This window comes from Cavia porcellus, unplaced genomic scaffold (genome assembly GCF_034190915.1).
Source record: "Cavia porcellus strain 051 isolate PalLab524CR breed Dunkin Hartley unplaced genomic scaffold, mCavPor4.1 scaffold_2, whole genome shotgun sequence".
In the NCBI taxonomy this organism is placed as follows: domain Eukaryota; kingdom Metazoa; phylum Chordata; class Mammalia; order Rodentia; family Caviidae; genus Cavia; species Cavia porcellus.
Genome location: NW_026947485.1, coordinates 62,978,512 through 63,004,177, shown reverse-complemented (window position 1 = coordinate 63,004,177; position 25,666 = coordinate 62,978,512). Strand labels below are relative to the sequence as shown.

General features: G+C 34.3%; 1 protein-coding gene across 6 annotated transcripts in view; it reads right to left on the bottom strand.

The window, feature by feature from the left end:
* Positions 1–332: 332 nt before the first annotated feature.
* Positions 333–25,666, bottom strand: part of Sgce (sarcoglycan epsilon) — a 69,855-nt gene continuing 44,521 nt past the window's right edge. For 2 of the 6 annotated variants that reach the window (XM_063242628.1, XM_063242617.1), the window contains 7 exons: positions 18,122–18,284; positions 15,364–15,575; positions 14,399–14,425; positions 13,482–13,670; positions 3,443–3,486; positions 2,509–2,543; positions 333–621 (listed from right to left, as the gene is read on the bottom strand). In XM_063242628.1, coding sequence (XP_063098698.1) covers positions 571–621; positions 2,509–2,543; positions 3,443–3,486; positions 13,482–13,670; positions 14,399–14,425; positions 15,364–15,575; positions 18,122–18,284 — 721 coding nt within the window. In that variant the 3' untranslated portion in view covers positions 333–570. Of the gene's footprint in view, positions 622–2,508; positions 2,544–3,442; positions 3,487–13,481; positions 13,671–14,034; positions 14,109–14,398; positions 14,426–15,363; positions 15,576–18,121; positions 18,285–25,666 lie in introns of those variants that run through there. The other 4 variants (XM_063242632.1, XM_063242622.1, XM_063242627.1 and 1 more) reach the window with 3 other exon arrangements.

Below are 25,666 nucleotides of genomic sequence, written 5' to 3'. Positions count from 1 at the left end.
TCCATGATGTCAAGTGAGTGAGCAGTCCAAGCTGCCCCTACAACCTGGATGTTATTGGCTCCACAATTCCTAACACTAAGTTTATTCTAAAACACTCCCAAAAAGTGTGATAAAAACAACAGGCTTTCAAGATGGCAGAGATTACAGCATTATTTAAATGTACTTCTTATTCGAACACAGAAGCAAAGACACTTTATATATTCAGTGGAAACACTTAATAAAATCTTGTTGAATGAAGATGAACGCGGGACCCTGATGCTAGCAACTAAAATATTCTTACTAAATCGGAGGCAATCACATGCTTTCTTTTCTGAAGTAAATTTTACCAGACATTAGGCTTCATTAATATTTATTTTAAAGATCACCTTTTATTGTAACAAATATAAAGTCATCAGTGTCTTACAAATTGTCAAAAATGCTTTAAGTACAAAAGAAACACATTAGTAAAATGAAAGTTATGCTGTATTATTTGGTACATACTTAATACTGTCAACATGCACACCAGATACCAAAAGAATGCATGCATTTTTGGAAAACAAAAAGAAACACACGTTGTGTACTACTGTCTGGTTATAGATTCATTGCAGTGGTCAGTTTCCTTTCTTCAGGGATACCATTTACCTGCAAGATGGAGGGAAAATATGAACATGAGTTAGGGAGGCTGCAAATGCTTTCAGGTGTCACACAAAACGAATTGTGGCATCTCCTTAAAATAACTTAAAATAATTCCATGGTGTTCTTTTTCTGTATTTTTTTTTTTAAGAAACAGAACAATTCCTAAATTAGTCCTTCCCTTCTTGGATCAATGCTGCAATATTTTATATTTCTCAAAAGGTATGGCCTGAAAATTCCCCCCACAATAAACAATTAGAATGAGGTTGACTGCAGGCTCTATGACTGTACCTTTTAATCATGAATTTTAAAAAAAGTACTATATGGGTTGGAAGGGTACATAGAAAAAACGAGAAAATCTAAAGGATATCAAACCTTAGGCTTAGACCTCATCCAAGAGGTCGGGTTACTGTCAGCTTTTAACTGCTCGATTATCCCAGCTAGTTTCCAAGTCCAGAAATACAACACTAATAGCTCATGCACTTCTTAAAATTTATTTAAGAATTTCTTAAACACTATGCGAAATGAACTTTAAAGTCTATTCTCATTTGATAACTTCCCCATAGGCTGCCACAAGTAAAATCACTTGTCATCTGAGACACAAGCTGTGGCTAAATTACCTCCATGAAAAAAAGTGTGACACTAACAGAGTGGCTGGGGGGATGTGAAAAAAGCCAGTATTGTTTCATGATAATCATGCACAAATGGAGCTGCCTCATTATGGCGCTGGAATAACCAGGGGAAAGAATGGAATGCTAGCTCAACTGTACTCATGAAAATACATAAACAGCACTGAATCTGAATGGACAGAAAAGAATAATTTAGAAACTAAGAAACAAACTTCATTTTTCCATTTAAATGAATAAAGTGAGAATGAAGAATGCAACCGCCCATTTAGCACCGTCTCTGGGAGGCCGGAATGTGTGAGATGCAGAAATACAACAATCTTTTATAATGACACAAAATTCTAGGGTGGTCTCTCTTCCTTCAACGCTCAAGATAGTGGAGATTCACCAATAAAACAACAGTAAGAACAAAACAGCCAAAGGAGACAGTGTACTGTTGGTCAACAACATGATCTAAACTGCAGAAAAGCCAAAAACCAACAATCAAAGAAAAAAACAAAAAGGGAAAGTAACAGGCTATCATGTCAACTAAAAAACAGATCAAAGCTTTCCTGACTCAAGCAAAATACCGGCTTTGCAAAACCTGTTTTAGAAAAATAATTTAGAAAACCAAGTGGAATAGCCTAAAATTCCACCAGGAATTTGTTTGGCTTTCATTTGTTCAAGGCGTAAATTACCTTTGTATTTCTAAAAGCTCCCAGTTACCAACATACAGCATGAAAGAGTTTACTTACTAAAAACTTGTGTAATTGTCAAATAAATATCATGCTTTAATATCATTCTTAATATCATCTACTCAGATTTTCTATTTCTCTCATGTGTAAATATGTAAAATCTGGGTTTTTCTAAATACTCAAACAAAAGTATTTTTCTAGAGATTGTCTCCTTGCCACTCACATAAATCCCAAAACAATGAAGAATCAGGAGATAGACACCTCAGGAGAGATAGAAATCCATGAGATTATTGAGGAAGACGTTAATCTCTGTTGTAAGAATATTTCTTCAAATTGTTTTCTCTTTAAAACAAGAGTAGCCATGAAATTGGTGGTGAAGATTCATTTTTATCTCTTTTGGTGATATATATTTTAACAAAGTTTGTTTCTCCATCAATCTCCTGACAGCTTACAAAGTACCACCACCATGTCAATATATTGAACAGTCTTGCTAAATCATATTGGCATTTAATTAACATAGGTAATAAAAATTTTGGAGGAAAATTTGGACAAGCATTACCTCATAAATAAAATCTGATGAGAAACTTTATACTTGCCTCAAATCTTTGAAAAGTTGTCAAACGAAATTCTCCTTAAATTCCCGAAAGCAGTAATAGAGAAGATAATTTCTGAATGAAAACATCCAATACATTTCTGTATGTGCCTAAAGTTTTTAAAGAGACTTCCCTAAGAGCTTCTCTGCCCCACAATGGCACTATTCATACTTAGAATTCTGCACCCAACTTACGTTTTTTAAAACTTCTCTTGTTTTCCAAAAGAGCTACAAAGGCATTACTGGTTGCCTGGCAATTAGAACTAGGAATCAACCACTAATTAGAAGACAATCATGAATAAGTTATCTACCCAGTACTGAAATGAATGAAATAATTGGCCGTGGAAAATTTTTAGGGACACTTGAAGTAAACTTAAAGAAAGCAAGTCTTAGGGAAATAGAATAGTCCAGGGCGAATTGTCCACCATCTTGTTGTCGCTGGTCATGTTATAACAGCTTTTTAAAGCGGCTTTAAAACCAGGCCAGCCATTTCTCATTTATCCCTCTAAAGGCCCAGTGATTAGTCACAATGGCTTCCTTTTGTAAGAGTCAGTTTCAAGCTGCTCACTTACTGAGACAAATCCTCACTTACTGAGACGCATCCAAGCTAAAAATCTTTCAAACCAAGGGGAAGAATAGGGAACTCTGCTGAAGGACAGGGGTTTTATTCACTCTTCCTTAATTAGACAAGACCTACGTGGGTGCTTTTGCTCTAAGATCATTTGCTCTGTGTTTATCATTCTGATGCCAATCTATGCAATAATCTAAGCTATTATTCTGAGGTTTTTAAGTCTGATTAAGGAATGATACAACTGTTGTGCCTTACTTGAAGCTAAGCCTTCTTCATAAATTAAACAGGACTATAGTTATCTTTTACTCTGTTAGCATCATCCATAAACACCAAGCAGAAACATCACATTAGTATTTTTAGTACTCACCTGTACTCTGTTGTTGAGGAATCTGGGTTTGATGTGGCAAGTTCCTAGAAATGATTAACATGGTTGAGTAAAACTTCGTGTTTATGTAAATGTAAATAGAAAGCAGACATGTTAGTATGAAAATCTGTGCAGGGACACAGGACCTTAGGTTATAAGTCCAACACAACTCCTCACCTCTTTACAAGTTTATACATGAAGAGACTGAGGTCTGAGGAAGATAAGGACAATATTTGCTAATATTTATGAAATTCTCACTACATGCTACAGTCTGTACTACTTCATAACAAGCCAAGGAGGTAGGTATTACTATTTTTCCAATTTTACAAATGAGGAATAGCCGCAGAGGCTCAAGGCCACATAGCTAGGAAGCATATGATAAAGACGTGAACACAGTGATTCCTTGGGAATTTAGACCATTTCTCTTCAATCCCAATTGAACCTTCTTTCTTCCCTGTTTCCATTGCCGGCTTGGTTGAAGTTATCCTCATTTCTCACCTGCATCCTTACAACAGTCTGATTTATTTCCTCATTTACTTATAATCTACTCAGAATGATCTTCGAAGACACAAATCTGATTATGTCATTCAAGTAATGCATTTCAACACTTTCTTGCAGCTATCTGTAAAGTAAGTTTCAGGTTCTTAACGTGGACCAGGCAGCTGTCACTCTGTCTGGTCCTTACATGGAGTTCACTTAAAGAACTACCACCGGGGCTGGAGATTTAGCTCAGCGGCATAAGTGCCTGCCTTGCAAGCAGGCAATCGTGAGTTTGATCCCTGGTACCGATAAAAAGGAAAAAGACAAAAAACAAAACAAAACAAAACAAAAACCTACCACCAACCTCCACTGCTACTACCATGGCCTGCATCCAGTCAGTACAGCTCTGCCCATGCAAACTCAACTGATGATTTGTGACAGCAGACATAGAATTCTCTTATGAGTGAAAAATTCCCATAAAGAATATTACTAAAATTTTATTACCTCTCATTAAAAAATAACATCTCAAAAATCACCTCTTCTAAACATTCTCAGTCATTACCGCTAGCATGCATTCATTCTGTACAAGCTGATTGTTATTATAGTTCTCTGCACATACTAGTTAGCCCAAAGTGACTTATTTGTATGAACTATTCTATTTCTTTCACTATCTCTACCAGGAATCATATAATATTCTTTAATGAACGTGCACAAAAGCGAAGGTACTTAGAAAGACTCACAAAATACAGGTTATTCTTTAACATGCAAAAATATCCACTTAGTGTATCAAATTCCAATCTTAATGTTACTTTATGAAAATAGACGCGTTAGGTCCAGTGTGGAAGAAACTCTGGGAGTTAGTCCTTTGCTACAGGGATTTCAAAGGTTTGGTTTTTTCTTTAGAAGTGAAATTCCTTTTAATTGGAATCCTCAGCCTAACTCTGATCTACGAAAGAGAGAAACATGTGGGTTCTCTGGGTTGAAACAAGGAACCACGGAATCCGGTCTGCTTTGTCTCCTATGTCCCACAAGTTGGCCCCTGAGGCAGGCTGAAGAAGCTTCTGAGAAGTAAGGGTTGCACTCTTCTTTGAATCATGACCACCAGGCAAAGGTTAGGCTCCAGATTCAATGATCTAAAGCAAAAAATAGTGCAAACTACACAAATATTATTTATACTCAATCTCTAGTTAATGTGTCTGAATCATTTTTTATTTTAAAAATCAGATTTTAAATATATTTCAAAGGAAACAACTCATTTGAGATACTGAAATATATAAAATATATTAATATAATACATATATGACTGATACACAGGAAGTAGGGAGAAGTTCATATACTTTATACCATGTTACCTATTCTGCTGTTTTGGAAATACTTGGGTGTCTATGCTAATTTGTTTTATTTGTGCTACTAGTTTCACTTAGTTCACTGAAAAGACAGTCTTATGCTTATCAGTTTCTTCTTTGTAAGAATCTTTTTTTGTCTATGTCTTGTACTCTGACAAACTACTTTGAAAATAATAACAGTCTGTTTTGTATATTAACTATTGTTGTTCTTACTATTTTGTTAAGAAATTGTTTTACTTTTTATAAAAATTGATTCTAATTCAACTTAAGGAAATTAATAATTTATCCCAATGATCACATTCATTTTTGCTATTATGTATTAATCACATATTTTCATGTGGTCTAAGGGAGTACTGTATTTCTTTGAGTTTGTTCTTTGAGTACTTCATACACTGTATTTATATTGGTTTTGATCACAATAGTAAAAAGGTAAATTTTTAAACACACAGAGAAAATAAGCTCTAAATTTAAAAATGGAAAAACAAACATCTTCACTACAAAAATCAAAATACAATTACATGAGCATTTTGGGGTGGATAGAAGATGTGCTTTATTTTAATTACTCAGGTATAACTGATCCAGTCCATTCTGTATTCTAACCAAATACAGCACTCATTCTACATACCCACACAAAACCACATCCTCATTCTCTATCACCTTGAGCTCTACTGAGCCTGTTAAGAGATTAAATCATTTTTGACCAAAAAACAAAACAAAAAAAAGCATAACATGAAAACACACAGCCTCAGTGTTCTCACATAGGCAGTAGTTGCTAAAACAAAGGCACGTGTTTCTCAGAAGCCCTAGGTCAAGACTACCTCACGTTTAAGATCAGCATTTGGGCGAGACAGTTGAAATTCCCTCTCTTCTTGATCCAGCACATCCTTCTGTGGAATACTGGTTGAAACCACTGATCCACTCATAGTCCTGTCACTGGTTCTCTAGCCTCTATTTTTCCTCTTCCACTACATTACTAGACTTTCAAAATCACATTGAGTTTGGCTAGTTGATGAGATGGTTGCTTGAGAAAGTGGTGTACGTATAGACCAGTAAGAAATCTAGAAAAGGTGGACAAGAAAGTAATCATGTGTATTACACTGATTTGGTGACTTAAGAGTACCTACAGTACATATATAGTTGGCTACATTTGAACAAAACACATATGTTTCCTTTGATTTCACCTGAAACTTTAGAAGAGTAATAACAGGCTTATGTATACAAAAAAATGCTCAACCAGCAAAAAAATAAACGTTGAGATTCCACTTCCCTCAAGTTTTCAAGGTGTGTACACAAAGCTCTACCTTTGTGGCTGCCCAAACTTGTGACTACCTGTGAGCCAGTGAACATTAGAATATAATGTATCCAGGATGGACATAGATGAACTTATAAATTTTACTCAAGCGTTAAAGGATGCTACTTCTTAGGAGCACTTTTACCTAAACATTAGAAAGGTGACTATAATGAGCTCTAGTAGAGCTAAGATGCAGAAAATTCAGAAGTAGGGGGTTGGCTTCAAATGAAAACTATAATTCTCCAAAGAAAGAAGCATAATCAAGTCATGAGAGTACTTAAAATGAGAGTACTTAAAGTAATTAAGTTATTAATGGACTAACAAAGGTTATAATGTATAAACTGTGGCATTACATAGAAAGTTAAGAAAACTGTAATCCCCTGAATTACTAGCAATAATTATTTTTCTGATTTTATTGCTATTCATTACAAGCATTTAAATAGAACGTTGTATAAATTAGTCACTACTCCAACCTCATTCTTTGAGAAAGCAAAGGTAATAACTCACAAATTAAGAAAGAAGTGATTTGGGGGGAGTGTACAATTATTTGTTACTTGTAAAATTCTTCCAAGGTAATTTGATGTTCTTCGATACCCTGAAGAGTAATTCTATGGGTAAGGTGGATGATTACCTCCTGATTACAGTGTTACTTGTTTGAAGCTTTGAAAGCAAACTGATTTGCATAAGGCCACAAAATCTATGCCAGAGTTGAAGGAAAATGATATTAGTTATGTGGAATACAAAAAAACTCTTTGAACATAGGATGGAGACATTTAACAATAAGAAATATATAATTTGGGAATTTTCTGTTTTTACAGCAAAACTGATATTGCCACAATTTTTCTCTAAAAACGATTTGATCTAATCATATGAGTATTAACCATTCTTTTCCAAGAACTTATAGAATTAGTAGTATAGTCATCTTTGTTATCTTAAGTATATATATATATGTGTATATATACACATATATATATATAAATTTATGTCTGTTTTTGCATGTCTGTATCTGTTATTCTAAGCAAGCCTTTTGAAAGTAACAATATGCAACTTTACAACAATTGTTAAGTTCCTATCACCTTGTTTTGAAAACCTATACTGTTACTGTTTTGGGTTTTTGTTGTTTGTTTCTTTTGCTTTTTGTTTTGCTTTTCTGTATCTTTTTTCTCTTAAATAAGATAAATGATGACTTGGACATTTAATTATTTTGGTTTTGAACCCAAGGACTCATATATCCTAGGCAAGAACTCTCCCACTAAGCTACATTCCCTCCCTTTGAAAATTTTACTTTGATAGAGGGCTTCTTTATCCATGCCCAGGTTGGCTCTGAACCTGTCATCTTCCTGCCTCAGTCTCCAAGTAGCTGGGATTATAGGTTTACACTAACATGCTCAGCTCTGGCCTACAAGCACTTTTGCTGAGAAATCTGGCCATTATCTGCTGGAAGGAAAGGAAGACAGACAGAAAAAGGTCACAAAAAATTGGAAGCATCTTAATTTCAAATCTTGAAACCTGAATTTTAACTATAATCAATGTAGTATTCTACATGCTGCAAAAAGAGACTTTCTTTTTTTACCTCAGATTGTATAAAGCCAAGGTAAATCTATCACAGTTTTAAATCAATGCAGTTAAACTTATAGAAACAAAATCCATAAATATTGTAATATTGCAATATTGTACACATCACTTGCAGTATACACTCATTGGATTAAAAAAGAATATTAAAAATCTCTGGCTCTTGACAGCTCTTGTCAACAGGGAGCCACTATCTTGGTCCCCCAAAACAGTCTTTTCAGACTGACACTTTTATTAAACGTTAATTTCTTATTTATGGAATTTTACCTTCCAGTTGGTGTTCATTATTACCAAAGGGAAGATAAAAGGAAAAATACTTAAATAAAAGTTAAAATGATTAGTTATTATCTTTAATTAGAATACTTAATTCTACTTTTGTACTTGTTAAATTTCAAAAGATTAAGTACAACCTACCTCCTGTTATAGGGACACCCAATTATCCCGGATTAGGTATTATGTTTAATGTAACGAATAAGCAAAAATTTTGAATAGCCAATTAAAATCTTCATGAAAAATATGTGGGTTACTTTCCTGCATTATTCATTCATTACCTTTTATAGGTCTTCTATAAAGATCCTTTCTACTCACAAAAAAAATCAACCCATGTCCCTGTCACTATAAGAAAACAATAATGAGGCAGAATTTCTTCCTAAAAGGCAACGTAATTCCTCACAAATTTAATAATTCATTTATTTTTTTAGAAAATTGAATATTTGGGATCTTCTTGTCAACATCATTTCCCAAAGCATAAAATTACAAACTGATTACACTTTCCAAGTGATTTTTCACTTTCTAACGTTTAGCATTGAGGCATTACCTTCTGATTAGCACTAATTTCTTCTCTACAACATTTTCTTTAGGAAATTTAAAGAGGTGTGGAAAAGTGTACTCCCCATCAGAAATACTGGATTTTCTAGATACCCCATCTTAAAATGTTAAATCCTTTAAATCAGGGATTCTCAACTGTTTTGTTGTTGTTGTTGTTGCTATTGTTGTTCTCCTAAAACATATTCTACCATGCTCCAAATCTCCACGTTCAGCTCCTTAGGATATGCTCTGGGTAGTGATATGGAATGCAGTTTGGGAATAACTAGATTATTGGGGCTGGGGATTTAGCTCAGTGGCATAAGTACCTGCCTTGCAAGCAGGCAGTCGTGAGTTCGATCCCTAGTACCGATAAAAACGAAAAAGACCAAAAAGAAAAGAGAAAAAAGGGAATAACTAGATTATCAACTACGACTTAAAATTCTATGACTTAAATATTTTTCATTTAAATAATTAGAAAGGTTTATCTTTCAGGTATACCTACCAATCTGTGATGGGCTTTTGATGTTTTGGGCCACAAATATAAACCTCAATCACAACAATGATTCTTTGGGAAAAGGCCGTTTACATTTAAGAATACACTAAAATATGATTTATGGAAATAAACTGCAATAAAGGAATTGCCCGTAGAGAAGAAAAATATTCTTCCTACTACCAAGTTAATATTTAGTCACTGAGCTACAAAGGCAGAACTAAGTGCAGAGGAGAAAGACTGACCAGGGAAGGCAATGGGTGGCAGTCTACGGAACACCTGTATACAGCTTCTTAATGCTACCCAGGTCATGGGACGCAAGGAAGGTGTAAGAAACGGTTCAGGACAGAAGAAAATAAGGACATATGATGATGATTTTATCCTAGACAGAATTTTGCAACAGAAAAATAACATTGATATGTATGAAAACTAGTGAAATCTGAGTGAAGCTAATGGTAATGATCAACCCTGGGTGATGCTGTATGCACTATGATACTACAAGGTGTTGATGTAAAGAACCGGTCAACAGTATCTGAGAACTCCCATATAATTTTTGAAAATTTCCTGTACCTCTCTCTAAAATTATCCCACAATTTAGAAATATATGTTAAAGAATACATTAGCAAAGATTGAATTTTACCAAGCTTACGTTTCTAGACTATGATAATTTAATAGCCTATTTATTTACATTGTCCATGATGTGAAAAGCAAAATGAACCCTGTACAAAAGGAAGCCACTCCTTTTGGAGTAAGCGTTCTGCCTCCCAGTTCTACTCTGACTTTTCTTTCTTCTAGCTCTGTATTTACTTTGTGCATATAGTCGATCAGAGATGCATCGATAGTCAATGATCACCCTATCAGTCCCTTAGAAGGTATCAGTATAGGTAAATAATCCTATCGCAGTGCTGATGTAATTTAGTTTTGTCTCTTATCAGGTCTCAAATTTATTATCTATAAAAGATTAAACTTTTTTTTAAGCTGGATAATTTATGTTGCCAGTCTGGAGATCTGTGAAATATTCTACCATAAGAAAATAGTGTAACTGAAAACGGCGGTGGTCCCTCATTACACAGTGGTTGAAACTCCTCTACACCTTTGAGGGGGATCAAGTGTTTAAAAGACCAAACTAAAGTCTATGTAGCTCTGAACCAAAGTTTTAAACCTTTATGAGTCTTCTTTAGAAGCCCACATAAATGTTCAACCATGTTCTTATGCTCAAATGTTTCTGGTGCTAAGTCTGAAGAATAAACATGAAGTCCATAGCTGGGGAATTATTTATGAATGTACACGTAGTGTTACTATGTGAAGGTGAAATGCACACCCCTTAGGGAGGGTTAACTAGTAGGTACAAAGCAGCATTACCCAAGCATATACCTGATGATAATAAAGTACTATAATGCCTTATCAAATATAATATCACACTTTAAACTTGAAAGTTCAGCTCTATCCAAAAGACCAAAATATTTATATGTGTCTATTTAGAGCTGAAATAAAACTTTAAAAAACTATGTTTTTTAAATTGTAAAAGTTGAATTTGCATAAAGGACAGCTATGATGAACCTGGTACAATAAATTTCTTATTATGTGGCATGGTTGGAAAATGAGGTTAATCACATATTCTGGCTTATTGGGAGTTACCATAGAGACTGTGCACATATTATCCATTTCCAAGAATAAAAGAAAGATAAAGGGGATACACTCAACACTGAAACGACACCAAATGTAATTTAATTTTCCTCTGATGAGTCAGGCGCACTTGATGATCCTGTAGCGCCTCTGAATAATCACTGTGAACATCATCAATTATCTATGTACCCTATTTATATAGAACTACCAGTTAATGGAGCTTCTCCATTAGCAGGAATTGAAATAATAGGAAGGTTTTCTGGGCTTAAAAACACACATAAGTTGAAATTGTTCCAAGTTCACCATAATAACTGCAAATAGGTCTGATCAACATAATGACAGTTTTGATGGGGTTATGGAAGGACCAGAAAGTTGCACTTGGTTGTAAACTAGACAGGAAATTTTATTTTGTTTGTATATTAGGAGCAACACTGCAGAATGCTAACCACAGGAAATCAAAACAATTTTTCAGAAGCTGGTTTTAAAAGAATTATTTTAAACAATGACACAGCCTTTTTTCCTCCCTAATCTTCACCAGCAAGTTTTACTGAAAAATGCTTTCACATCCTCTAACTCATTACAACAGCTTTGTATTCTAATGTTATAGCATTGTTATCTTGTCAGTAGAAGCATTTTCCAAATTGTTCTCTGAAAAGTTAGTTATTCTGACCTTTTCCCAGAGAGTCACAAAATACATCAACACACAAGATGTTCCAAAGAACTTTTGTAACTTAAGAAACACACAAACAAAACCTGGTTTCCAAGTATATTTGACTACTTCATTTTTGAAACATACCTGTAAACATTTCAGTGGTACACTGAACAATACAAGCTAGTCTTAAAGTAAAAATTCTTTTCATTTTGAAGGTGAATGTAGGGGTCACTCACAATTTTCATCTCAAAAAGGTAGGAAAGATTGCTAAATTGTGTATTGTAATATTCCCAAAATTTTACTGATGTATCTCATCAGTGTTTACTTCTAAGTGAATGGAGTATCATGATAACTTGCAACAGTTGAGCCACTGACCAGTAGAGAGTACAGAAATCCAAGTTTTTCATTCACTACAACTAACTGTAAAATTTATCTCTAGTGTAATATTATTTCCAAATCCGAACTTTTATATATATAATTTCCCTTTACCACTGAAAGATTCTGAATGAATTACACACAAACACACACACACACACACACACACTCACACACACTCACACACACACACATCCCTGGCCTACACAACCCTGAGAAACTGATGTTAGAGCATATTAAGAGAATATTTATATTTTTGGATTCCTAGGTATTTTTATGAGCAAGTTTTTCTAAGATGATTGCTTATATTACTCATTTTAGTTATTATTTAATTTTTACATTATCACATATATCTTACCTAAGGAAAAAATAAGACTCTCAGTGGGAATAGGTTTGTATGCAGCATGTTTCTCAGTTCTGTTTCCTGTAGTTTTGAAACATACCTGTAAACATTTCAGTGGTACACTGAACACTGGCGACTGAACACTGGGCCTTGCGTATTTAGGTGTTCTACCAAGAAGCTATACTCACAGCCCCTCCAGATAAAAATTCTAAACAGCATTTACTTTTATATCACATTCTAAGGTGTGTACATGTGGAGAAGGAGAGAGAGAGAGAGAGAGAGAGAGAGAGAGAAACTTTCCTGTATAGCTTTTTCATTTACTTTGAAAATAAGGACCTCAAAAGTAACTTTGTGATATCCAGTGCTTAAGAGTAAAAAAAAAAAAGAGCCATCTTCTTAAAAGTAAATGACAGTTTTATCCACTATTTCATGTATCACAATTTCGCTTCTGGGCACATAAGCTCCTCAACCTCCTGTCCTATCCCTAACCCTTACAGAGTCCTCTTCTAGGCCTTCTGACAATGGTCTTTCAGCAATATAGAAGGTTGCACCAAAAAAATACATGTTTGTAGCCCAAATTGAAACTGCTCATTTTGATATACAAGCAAGATCATATAAAAACTAAAATCCCTCTATCCTGAAAAAGTTTTATTACATAGATTTGTGATAACTAAAAAAGATTAACAAAACCAAGTAATTCTAACATCTCCAAAAAGTTATTTTTGTCATGCTCTAGTTTCTCTTTTTACAATTAACTCATCCTTAAGGAAGCATATAGGATGGTTTATTATTACTTTCTTAGATACTAAGAAAAATGGGGTCTTGTTTGGATTAGTGAACAAAAACAAAACAAAACAAAAAGAATTTCCTAACAGTAATTCTACTGTATTTGTTTCAGGCCAGTGGGGTAAGGCGTTAACTTAGCAATTACCTAATGGTATTTTCTCTTCTAGTTATAAACATACAAACAAAAGTAACAACAACCAAAAGCTTGGTCTTTATAGACATAAATAAAATTATGCATGCACACTGCTAATCATGGCTACAAGTGGATACTTACTGCTGTGTTTGCATCAGTGGCATGCTAGTACCATCGTAGGAGTCTGCGTGGAGAGGGGGAATGATTTCCCCAGTCACTGGGTGGAACACAGGAAGTGTTGATAGGGGCCATGCTATCTCTCTATTCTTGGACATATCTCGGAGCTCCTTGGTAGACTTCTGAATAGCACTGTGATGGACTAGTTGAATACTACACCAAAAGAAAAAAATAAACAACATATACTTAAAATCATGGATTAGCCCGATGGGTCATCAATTTGAAAAAAATGTAAAATTATTTTTTCTTTTAAAATCACAAGACATTATTGCATTATGGGCGTTCTACAAGCTATTTCAGGAAGATATCCATCTCCCATACTTTGAATATAGCAAAATTGAAATTCAAAATTGGTTTTTAAGTACACAAATCTCAAATTAAACTAAGCTACAAAGCATTGTGTTAATATTACAGCCCTGCGGAACAAATTAGTTTTCTATTTATTTTCTATGATTAAGATAAAACTACCATAGTTTTGTACTGTTGCTTTTGATGGGGCATATTTATAAATACTCACAGAAGTTTCATTTAATGGTAGGTTATTACTGAAGATTCAGGAAAACTGGTATGAAAGTTCTTTTCATCTGTTCTCTGGTTTATAGAAATGCAGATTGGGAAATCACATAATACAAATGGCAAGTTAATATTCTGAACCTGAAATATTTTAGGTTTAATTTTTATCTAGGTATACTTGATTTTCAAACCCTTTTTAGTTTTAGTTTCTATCCCTCCTATATGTCTCTATTTAGTAAGCAGCTTTCACATTTATGAAATAAACTATGAAAGATGATGAATGAATAAAAGCATGACAAACATGTAAGGAGCGTGATGGGCAACTGAGAAGTGGAAAAATGATAAATAACAGGAAAGAAGACACTTACTCTGGTGTTTGCATGTTTCTCTTTTCCCTAGAAACAAAACAAAATTTATGAATTAAATAATAGCATTGATATTTGGAACATTAAGACTATATGCTCATGGGACATTGCATGATGTGGAAATGCTGATGCTGTTACTTTTAAACACAACCAGGCAGCATCTGCCACCAGGTTGATGATATTACTTGGATGAGTACACATACAGCAATGGAATACTGATGAGAATGCACAAAAAATGGAAAAAATGGAGATTAAGAATCAAGCTCTTGATTAAAATAAATTTCATGACATAATGAAATCAGGCTACATGTAAAAATGGAAGAATTTGTTACTTGCTGCTTTATTAATTTTTTAGCCTTTGCTTTGTTACCCTGACTTCCAGATAATCTCAGGAGATTATCTTAATTGACATAGATGTCCTGAAAGTACTAACTATTCATGAAGTGAAGACTCATTACTCAAATTATACCTTATTTTCATTAATTTACTCTTTAGTTATTTTTTAAAATATATTTCAAGCATTTAGATTGTGACACCCTGTTTGACAGCAGAATGACTTCAGGAAGAATTCTGACCATCACTTCTGATAAAACTGACTAGAACAATTTATTTATTTAAAGTGCAATTACCATGTCAATAGATTCCACAGTCTCTGCTCACACAAGATTGCTTGTGCAACCAAAGTATCTAGCCTCAATTATTCCTGGGACTGTTTTTCCAGCATGAATTTACATCTAGCCTTAATAATATTTGAATAAAGTAATTATGGCTCCTAATTTGATTTACTAGATTCAAAACTATTTTAATTCACTTTAAAGGAATAAAGTTCTACAGTTGGACTTGAACACAATTTCAATTCATTTATTGAGTGTTTTATGAACTAAATGAAACTCTGCTTTTAATGGAATCCTCTGTGTTGTTGTCTCAGCAGGCTCTCTAATGCTTTATTAGTGTTTGAAAGTACTCACACTCCTTCCCGTCGGCAGCACATGATATAAGCAAGTATTAGAAAGAGGACCAGTGCTACTGCCGAGGGCACAGCCAGTGTAATTAGGAAATCCGTGTAATAGTCTCTGCTTTTCAAAGAATCAGAAGGGGGTTTGTACTCTCCACCATCAGGTAAAATTCCCTCTCCGCGGATCACTTCCTGATAGGTGGACACTTGCTTTGTTTTGTCAACCTGATACGAAAGAAGACAATTACACAGTAAATTCATAGCTGCAAACATTATGTGACTTTAAGTTCTGGATACAACAAAGCATTCTTTGACAAATTCTCTTAGAAGTCCATCTTTTCAGACTGATTTATCACTTTAAATCTGCAGTTATTTATTGGAGCTAGGAAAAGGCAATGAATGAATGTAAAAGGCTAATTCTATCTTTGGCAATTTTTCCTGTCCTCCCTACACTATAGCTAATTTACACATGTGTGTATATATACATAATATAAATACATATGTAGTGGTTTTGTGTTCTTCTCCCCAAAACAGAAGTCTTTCATATTGCTATGTAAATTTCTTGGCTCTTTAGTGATAAACTTCCAGTGTGATGTTAATAAGCCACAGAAGGCCTGATAAAAGGGTATGCAGATACGGTTCTCAAAATTAGTGAAAGTGGAGAACAAAACAAAAAGGGGACAATTTCAAAATGTACTATTCCTCATTCTGCCTGCCATTCAACAGGGAGACGTGATATTCAGAGAAGACAGCTGAAGGAACATGGAACCCATTCAATGCTATACTTCTGCTGAATTTGATCATATGATAAAAAATGCACACTTGTACTATGTCAATTTACTTCCAAGTTAACTGAACTGCTTTTATTGCATAGTAGTGCATGGCTCTAACCTCAGCATTTGAGAGGCTAAGGCTGGGGACTGCCACGAGTTCCAGGTCAGCCAGGGCTACACAGTGAGTTTGAGTTCACCCTAAAATGCACAGTGAGACCCTGTCTCCAAAAACAATTTCAATTTTTGAACTGCTTTCACAAGTTGCATTTAACTACTAAGGTTTTTATTAAAGGACACTAAAAATGTCATCATGTGAAATTTGTTACATTTGTGGTCATAGATTTGTCACATGTGTTGCCATGTGAAATTTGTTATATTTGCCACCAAAAGTATGCCAGGAAGCATTACGTGTGGCATTACTCAGTATCATCTCCCAGAAAAGTCCACTCGGATTCTGTTATTCAATGCCAGTAAAATCTTGACTTTTCTGCCAAGAAATTGATAGTCTGTGTTTTTTAGAACTGAATAACTGATGAAATTTCTTGTTTCGTTCTGGACATTTGAAGTTTAATGATCTTACATCTCCTTTTTTAGTAGTATATAGGTCCCAATTTTTCCACATTTAATATTTTACTTATATTTATTATTCCATTCGAACTTAAGTCCCCTGCATTTTTTGTGGTACGCTGTAGCATATAAATCAGTACATGTAAAACTGAAAAAAATGAAAATTCCCAGCCTTTCCATTTATAAAGCCTCAACAACAGAAACTAAAATCTTAATTTTTCAACTTCTAGAAATTAGATAGTATTCATTTTTAAACTTCTAGAAATTAAATAATATTCTCAAACATAAAGGCTACAGGACAAATCTAAGTGAAGCATTGTAGGCCAGGTCTGTCACTTCCTGAGGCATCTAAATAGAGGAGTCTGTTTAAGCTATAATCATGGCTGCTTTTCACGCCCTTATATGATTAGCACCACAACAGGAATTATGAGCTTTATATATCCAACTCTAGTGCACATGCAGCCCAACAAAATAATTTTGCTTGATTTCAAAAGATAAAGATGGGGCACTAGTTTTTAAAGATGCAAAGGAAAGGAGAGGAGTCCCGGGCACAAAGCCACTGAGTTGTGAAGTGTCCTGGATCCTGGAAAGCTGCCTGCAGTTGGCTTAGAGATGTGATGGTTGTGTTTCAGTGTCAATCACTTTGTTCAAATGTCAGCCTTAGACTTGGATCTCATTTACTCACCACCAATCACAGAAAACAGACTGAAGTGTAAATTAAAGGTCACTACAGAATTAAAACAACTTTCCTATTTTTCAGATATTGGTATCAAAATATATACATGGATATATACTTAAAATATTAAATGTAAATATCTAAAAATGTTATACACATCTTACATATAAATGTTGCTTACATTTTATTCTATCTTGTAGCATACAAATTAAAAAGTGGTATAGAAAAAACATAATCCTTATAAATTTATTCTTAAGACTATAAGACCCTTAACTGGGAATTAGTTCTTGTCCCTTAATCTTTTTCTACAAGTTAAGTTTGTAGGACACTAAATCACAGAATAGTTAGTGGTGGTTTATATTGAGACGTACTGTTGCTCTCTGTTCTCATCTACTAAAGTGAGGGACAGGCTGCCCACTTGCAAGAGGCTTTCCGCACAGACCACACGAATTCCTCATTTGTGCTGATTTAACAGCACCTATGTGTCCAACAGGCTCATCTGGACCACCTACCATGCTAAGCCAGCCCTGGCCACTAATCCAGGGTAGAGGGAGTACAAAGGTGGAGATACCTTCTCCTAAATGAATTCACTATCAATGAAGTAACCAAATCTGTAAAGTCAAGGAAGCTCACTGCAGTTAAAGCAAATTGGGGCTTTTTCAGTCGCATGTTATCTTCAGGTTTCAGTCCCATGTTATCTTCCACTATGCCATTCCAAAGGACATTTGCAAAACCAAAATTAAATGGAAACTCACCAGTGAAATTTTGCACCAGTCAATGTAAAACTGAGTGCGAAACTTTTTATCGCAGGTTATTACAGGCTCCATTTCTTGGCTGCATCTCAATTGATTCTGTGGATTTTCAACTTCTCGTAAACAAGAAGAAAATGGGACATCGGCACCAACCATGACATAAACACTGTAAAAATGTGAAACTCTCAAGTTATCCTTTAAGAGATTGAAAACACTGAAAAACAATCTAACCTGAAAGCAGGGTTTATCCTTTTGAATTGAGGAATTAACTAGAATCATCTGTAAGGCAGGGGCCTGGCTTAAAAAGCAATGATTCATATAGGTGTTTTCTTCCCCCATCTCCCATTCAACCCATATTTACTTAGTGCCTTGGTGCCTCCATGCATTCTCCAATCTAAATTAACGTCTGGAAATTTAATTTTGTTCTTTTTACTGCAGTAAAAAAAAGTCATGTGTCATATTCTGATTGCTCTATTTGGTAGACTACTGACATTTAAAAACAATCCTAAAGTAAGCTATTTAGAAAATAATTCTGTTGCTAAAAGAATAATAATCATGTCAGATATTTTCAGTCAATTTGATTATAATAAGATTCTAAGATTACATCCTTGGAGATACACAGCTCTTGGTAAACTCTACTATTCTACCCAAGAGTTCTAGGGGTTAGTTTTTCTTTTTTAATTTTTAAAAAATGTATTTGATTATTTATTGGCACAAGGGATCAAACTTATGACCCTTGCAGCTTGCCAGGCAGGCGCTTGTGCTGCTGAGCTAAATCCCCAGCCTAGGGGTTAGTTTTTCTAGTCCACAAACTATCAAATACTTGTTCTGACATTAGGAAACATCTCAAGACCCTTAACTTCCAAGGAAAATTATTGTTTGTAATCACAAATAAGAAAAAAAAATTTCTATTCTTGGTGCATAAAGACAGTATGAGGAAAGAACACTCTTTAATTCACTGGAAGATTTCATAATAAAACAAAAAGTAATGATGGCAGCATTCAAATGATCTTGGAGCAGCTTGAGAAGATGAAAATTTTATTTGCTTTCAAAAGAAAAAACAAAAAAAGAAAATAATACTATTTTTTTAATGGTATAGCTACTTATAAAGTGAAACAAAATCATTGGAATATCAGCAGCTTTCTTTGCATAAATTGAACTAAAATTCATATGAAAATTGAAACCTGGAATGGCCAAAACAGAAAAAAATTGAAGAAAAATAAATTTAGAAGATTCTCAATTTCTCGTTTGAAATTTTAGGGAAAACTGTAATAACCAAGATGATGTAACACTGGCACAGACATAGATCAGTCAATAGACAGACAATAGAACTGAGAGTCTAGGAATAACTCGAATAATTAGGAAACTGATTACTGTCAGAGATATCAAGGAAACTTTAAAATACATCAGAATATTCTGTCCTTAAAAGATCTGCCCTCAAGAGAAATTAACCAAAGCCCAACAAGAAAGGATCACACCAGAGGTTAACTGAAAGAGGGATGGAAGTACCCAAGTTTAGTCAGCTTTATCCTTCCGAGTACTGGAAGGAAATAATTCCAGGCCAGTTTAACTATCCTGTCCCACATACAGGATGCTCACGTGAAAAGCACGCCTGACGTTCAGGGCTCAGGCCCTGAACAGGCCCACTAAAAGACAGATAACTAATCACACGACTGGAGAACGCATGCCCTACCCTATACGTCACCGCTACATTACTGTGAGCAATCCTACTACAGCAGTTCCTTGTACACAGTATTCAGCTATCAAGAAAAAAATTACAAGATATAGCAACAGATTTTTAAAAATGGTGTGAAGAGACTGAATAAGCACCTGATTCAGAAATATCAGGATGCTGAAATAAGCACATAAGAAATTTTAAATAACTATGATATAACTAATATATGAAAGAGGCCCTAACGAATATGATAGATTTATCTAAAAACATTCTTTAGAGGACCAGAAAATAATATAGGTCAGAAACAGATCTTCAGAAAGAAAAGTGGACTATGGGAGTAGAAATAAGGAAATGTAAAATGAAAATTTTAATTTTTCTTATTCTTAATTGAGCTAATAAATAACAATTTGTTCAAAATAATAACAGCAATAATATATGCACTTAGGAATACTTTTTTTTTTGTACCAGGGATCCAACTTACAACACGCTTGCCAGGCAGGTGCTTATGCTGCTGAGCTAAATCCACAGCCCTAGGAATACTTACATATAGTCAAAATGAACATCAGCAATGATACAAGGGATGGGATAGGAAATGGATTATTTTACACTTATAAAGTACACCAACTGTAAAGGGCTATCTTGTTGCTTGAAAGTGGATTTTGATTCATTTTATGTTTGTATGCAAATTCTAAGGCAAAATTAAAATAGGAAGAAAAAGAAGTACAATTAATATGTTGGGAGGAAAGAAAATAAAATCACATAAATGCTCAATTAAAATCACAAAAGGTAAAAAAAAGGAAAGTGAAAAAAAGTAACAAAGAATAACAACTAGAAAACAGCAAACATCATAGACAGCAATTCAGTTAAATTAATTCTCACCTTAAACAGCAATGTCTAAACAAACCATTAAAAGGCAAATACTGTCAGATTAAAAAACTAAACCATTTTCTGCAGTAAATCTACTTATGCTGTGCCAACACTATCAGAAAGTGGGAACAGGGCTGGGGATATAGCTCAGTGGTGGAGCACATGCTTGGTGAGTGGGTCATCCTGGGTTCAGTCTCTAGCATTAAAAGCAAAACAAAACCAAAATCAAAGAGCAGAGATAGCTGTATTAATTTGAGGTACAGCATACCTCACAGCATATAAAGCTGTCAGGGATAATGAAGGGTATTAAAAATGATAAAAGGATCCATTCCTCAAGAATATAAAACAATGCAACATTCATGAGCATAACAACAAGAATATCAAATACTTGCGATAACAACTGATAAAATTCCAAGGAGAAATGGAGGAATTCCCTATTACATCTGGAGATTTCAGTGTCTTTCTATCAAAAATGGACATATTCAACAAGTGGAAAGCCAGTAAGGACAGCTGAACTCAACAATTTCATCAATTAGTTTAAAGACATCCAGGCCACTTCATCCAAGAATATCAGTAAACATTATTCTCAAGATCACAGACTGTTCACCAACTTTCTGGGCCATAAAACACCTTAGCAGGTTTAAGAGAATAGAAGTCATGCAATGTCTGTTCTCAGACCACGATAGAATTTATTAGAAATCAATATCAAAACATAACAAAAGCCAAAAACACTTGGACATTAAGCAATATGCTTCTACATAACACACAGGTCAGAGAACTCTCAAGAAAAATTTAAAATATTTTAAACTAAGTAAGAATAAAATTATAATATCAAAATTTGTGGAATGCAACAATGTATTATGTAAAGGAAAATTTATGGTATCGAATGCATATACTGGAGAAGAAGAAAGACTTAATTATCTAAGATTAACCTTAAAAAAAAAAAACAGAAAAAGTTACTGTAAATCCAAAGTACATGGAAGTAAACCAACAATAAAAAGTAGAGGAGAAACCGATGAAACACACTAATTAAAAAAAGAGAATAAAATCAGAAGGCACCAGGCCTAGATAGATTCACCCCTGAATTCTTCTACATATTTAAAAATGATGCCAATTATGCACAGTGTCTCTCAGAAAACAGAAGCCAAGAGAGTATTTTCTCTACCATTCTATGAAGCTTGGAACTTAATACTAAAATGATACAAAGATATGACAGAAAAGAAGAACAATATTTTTAATGAAAGCAGATGCAAAAACTCTCAACAAAATATTAGCAAATCACATTTAACAGTAAAAGAAAAAAACAAATGAAAACCAAGTCAGACTTACCCCAGTTATGCTGAGTTAATTCAAGATCTGAAAATGAATTAAAGTAATTCATCATATCAATGAGATAAAGCAGAAACTCATAAGTTCTTAATACGTGATGCAGAAAGGAACTTGACAAAATCCAACACTCATGTATGATACAAGCTCAGTAAAATAAGATTACAGAAAAACTCCTTCATTGTAGCACAGATCATCTACAAAGCTCTAGAGCTAACATTGTACTAAATGGTGGGAAACTTTCCCACAATTACCAGGAACAAGTCAAGAATGTCACCCCTCACTACTACTTTCCAATATCATACAGGAAGTCCTACCTAAGGCGGTAAGAGAAATAAAGTACAGAAGAGGTACACAGAGTTGGAAGGAAGATATAAAACTACTTGTTCAACCGATGCTATGGCACAAAAGAATGGCCAAAAAAATCTCTTAGAAATGGTAAGCCATTATAGTAAACCTACAGGATAGAAAGTTAATATGTATATTTTAACTTGTTTTCCTGTATACCTGCATTAAAACCTAGAATTGGATACCGAAAATACCATATCATTTACATTTGTATCTGCAGAAGGGGAATATTTAAATATAAATCTAACAAAATATGTACAAGATATACATGAGAAAAACTGTAAAACTGCGATGAAAGAAATGACAGGATTAAATAATTCAGAGAAATTCTGTGTTCATGGATAAGAAGACTCACTTTTGTCAAGATATCAGTTCTTTCCAGATCAAGCAATGCAGTCAATGTAACCCCAATTGAAATCCCAGGAAGTTTTATGAATACTGACAAATGGATTCTTAAGCTTATATGGAGAAAAGAAGAGCTCAGATAGTAAACATAATATCGAAACAGAAGAGCAAAGTTAGAAGACTATTACCCCATCTCTAGATTTACTTTAAAGCTACAGTGATCAAAAGACACCTGTTCAAGGGTGGGGGATTTAGCTCAGCAGCATAAGCGCCTGCCTTGCAAGCGTGTGGTCATGAGTTTGATCCCTGGTACCAAAAAAAAAAAAAAAAAAAAGACATCTGTTCACAAAATTAATGCCAGAAAACTTCTCAAATATAGGGGGAGAAATAAACATACAGGTAAGTGAGGCATATAAAACAACACTAAATAGCCATGACAGAAAAAAACCTCTCCACACCACATTGTACCAAAATTCCATCATAGGAACAAAATCTTAAAAGTTGTTAGAGAAAGGCAGCAAATCGCATACAAAGGCAAAACCCAACAGAATCACAGAAGACTTTTCACACCAATCTTAAAGCCCAGAAAGGCTTGGAGTGAAATGTTTTAAGCCCTAAAAGATAACAACTTTCAACCCCAATTTATGTATCTTGCAAAACTTCCTTTAAAACTAATGGAGACATAAGGTATTTCCATGATAAGGAGACCCACAAGAAATTCATGACCACTAAACTAGTATTACAAAAATCTCTCAAGGAACAATAAAGCTAACAATGGCAGTAAGTCAAAAGAATGAATATACCTGGTGGGATGGGCTGCTGAACAACACGGAGAAATATAAAGAAATCCGTAACAGTAAAATTATGCAGGAATACATCAATACTGCTCAGTAATAATTCTCAATGTGAATGGCCTCAATTCTCCAATCAAAAGATACAAATTGGCAGACAAAGAAAGAAAGCCCAACAGAATGCAGGATGCAAGAAACACATTTATTTCCAAAAGATATTCAAGGATTAAACATCAATGGATGGTAAACAATATTCTATGCAATGGGAACCCAGAAAAAAAAGCAGGAGTTATTCTCCTAATTTCAGACAAAGTGAGTGTCAAACTAAGACTGATCGGAAGAAACAAAGGAAGTTACCACATGTCAGTTAGGGACATAATTTAACAGAAAAAGTTAAAAATTATAAATATATATGTACCAAATACTGACTCACCCAATTTCACAACAGTAATGAACATGAAAATACAGTAATAAGGGACCTAAATACCTCACTGTCACAAATAGAAGATTAACTTGACAAAAAAAAAAAAAATCAACAGAGATAGATTATTGAAACCAAACAGAAAACCCAGAAAGAGTCTCACATAAATCTAATTAACTGACTTTTGACGTAGGAGCAAAAGCAAAACACTGGAAATCAGTCTTTTCAACACGTGATGTTAGAATAATATGATATGTGTAGGAAAAAGAGTCTCAGTAAACCTCGAAACAAACCTTAGGGCGACATAATTCATAATAGCTAAATTCTGGAAGCAGCCCACATGTCCAACAACGGATGACTAGATAAAGAAAATGTAGTATCTATGATAACAAAATATGGCTATAAAAAGGATGAATTTCAGACATTTGTATGAAAATGGATATACTTGGAAAATATAATGTTAAGGGAAATAATCAAGCATAAATACATACTGCATGGTATTTCTCATCTGAGTAAGGCAAGGCACAAATAAAGAGCAAAACAAAGGAGTGATAGAAGGAAATCAGGGATAGATCTTTTGCACAAGGGCAGGGGTCTAGGACACCTAGGGCAAAGAGAGAGGAGAGAAAGAAACAAACATCAAGAAAGCGAGGGTGATTACAGAATGGGACAGAATATTTGTAAATTCTGTATCGGATAAAGGACTTGTATCTGCATATACAAAGACTCTTACAACCTAAAAAAACTGGACAATCCAACTTAAAAATGGCAAAGGATCTGAACAGATGCATCTCCAAAGAAGATACACAAATGTCCAACACATATATGAAAAGATGTTCTACATTAGCCATCAGCAAAACAGAAATCAAAACCAGAATGAGGTACCACTTTACTCCCACTAGGAGTAAATTTTATATATATATATATATATACATAAAAGACAGTTAGCAGCTAGTGGTATTGGGGATGTGAAGGAATTTGAACCCTCCAACTTTGCTAGTGAGGGTGTAAAGTGGTATAACTGTTTGGAAAAACAGTCTGGCAGATCCAAAAAGGTAATATACAGAATTACCTTATCACCCAAAAACTCCATTCCTAGGGATGTAACTGAGAGAAATAAAAATACATATGTAGGTAAAAGCTTGCACATGAATATCCCTGGCAATATCATTCATAATGTCAAAAAGTGAAGACAATCCAAATGCTTTTATGAATGAACAGAAGAGGGTTCCTTTTCATGCAAAACAGAAAGAAATGAAATACTGACATTCTACAACATGACTGAAACTTGAAATGTTATACTAAATGAAAGAAGCCAGTCACAATGAGCACATATTGCATGACTCCATTTACATGAAATGTGTAGAACAGGGAATCTTTACAGAGGCAGCACACAAATTAGTGGTTGTTAGTGGTTGGGGTATGTGGTAGGTGACTGCTCATGAGTAAAGAGATAAGGGTGGAGAGTTTTGAGATGATAAAAATGTTCTAAAACTGATTAGCTAATGGCAGTACAACTTTGCAAATTTCCTAAAATCCAAAATATTATACAGTTCAAGTAAGTACACAAATTATACCCTAATAAAGCTGTTACTTTAAAAAATAAAATAAGTGTAGCACAAAAATTCAAGCTATGCCAAATAAGTATGAGGTCACAGCCAAGTCCAAAATGGCAACTGTGCTTCATAATAGTTACATAAATTCATTGGCCTTTTTATATGAAATTTATACTAGGACATATGCTTCATCTGAAAGAACATAGTTTTAAAATGATG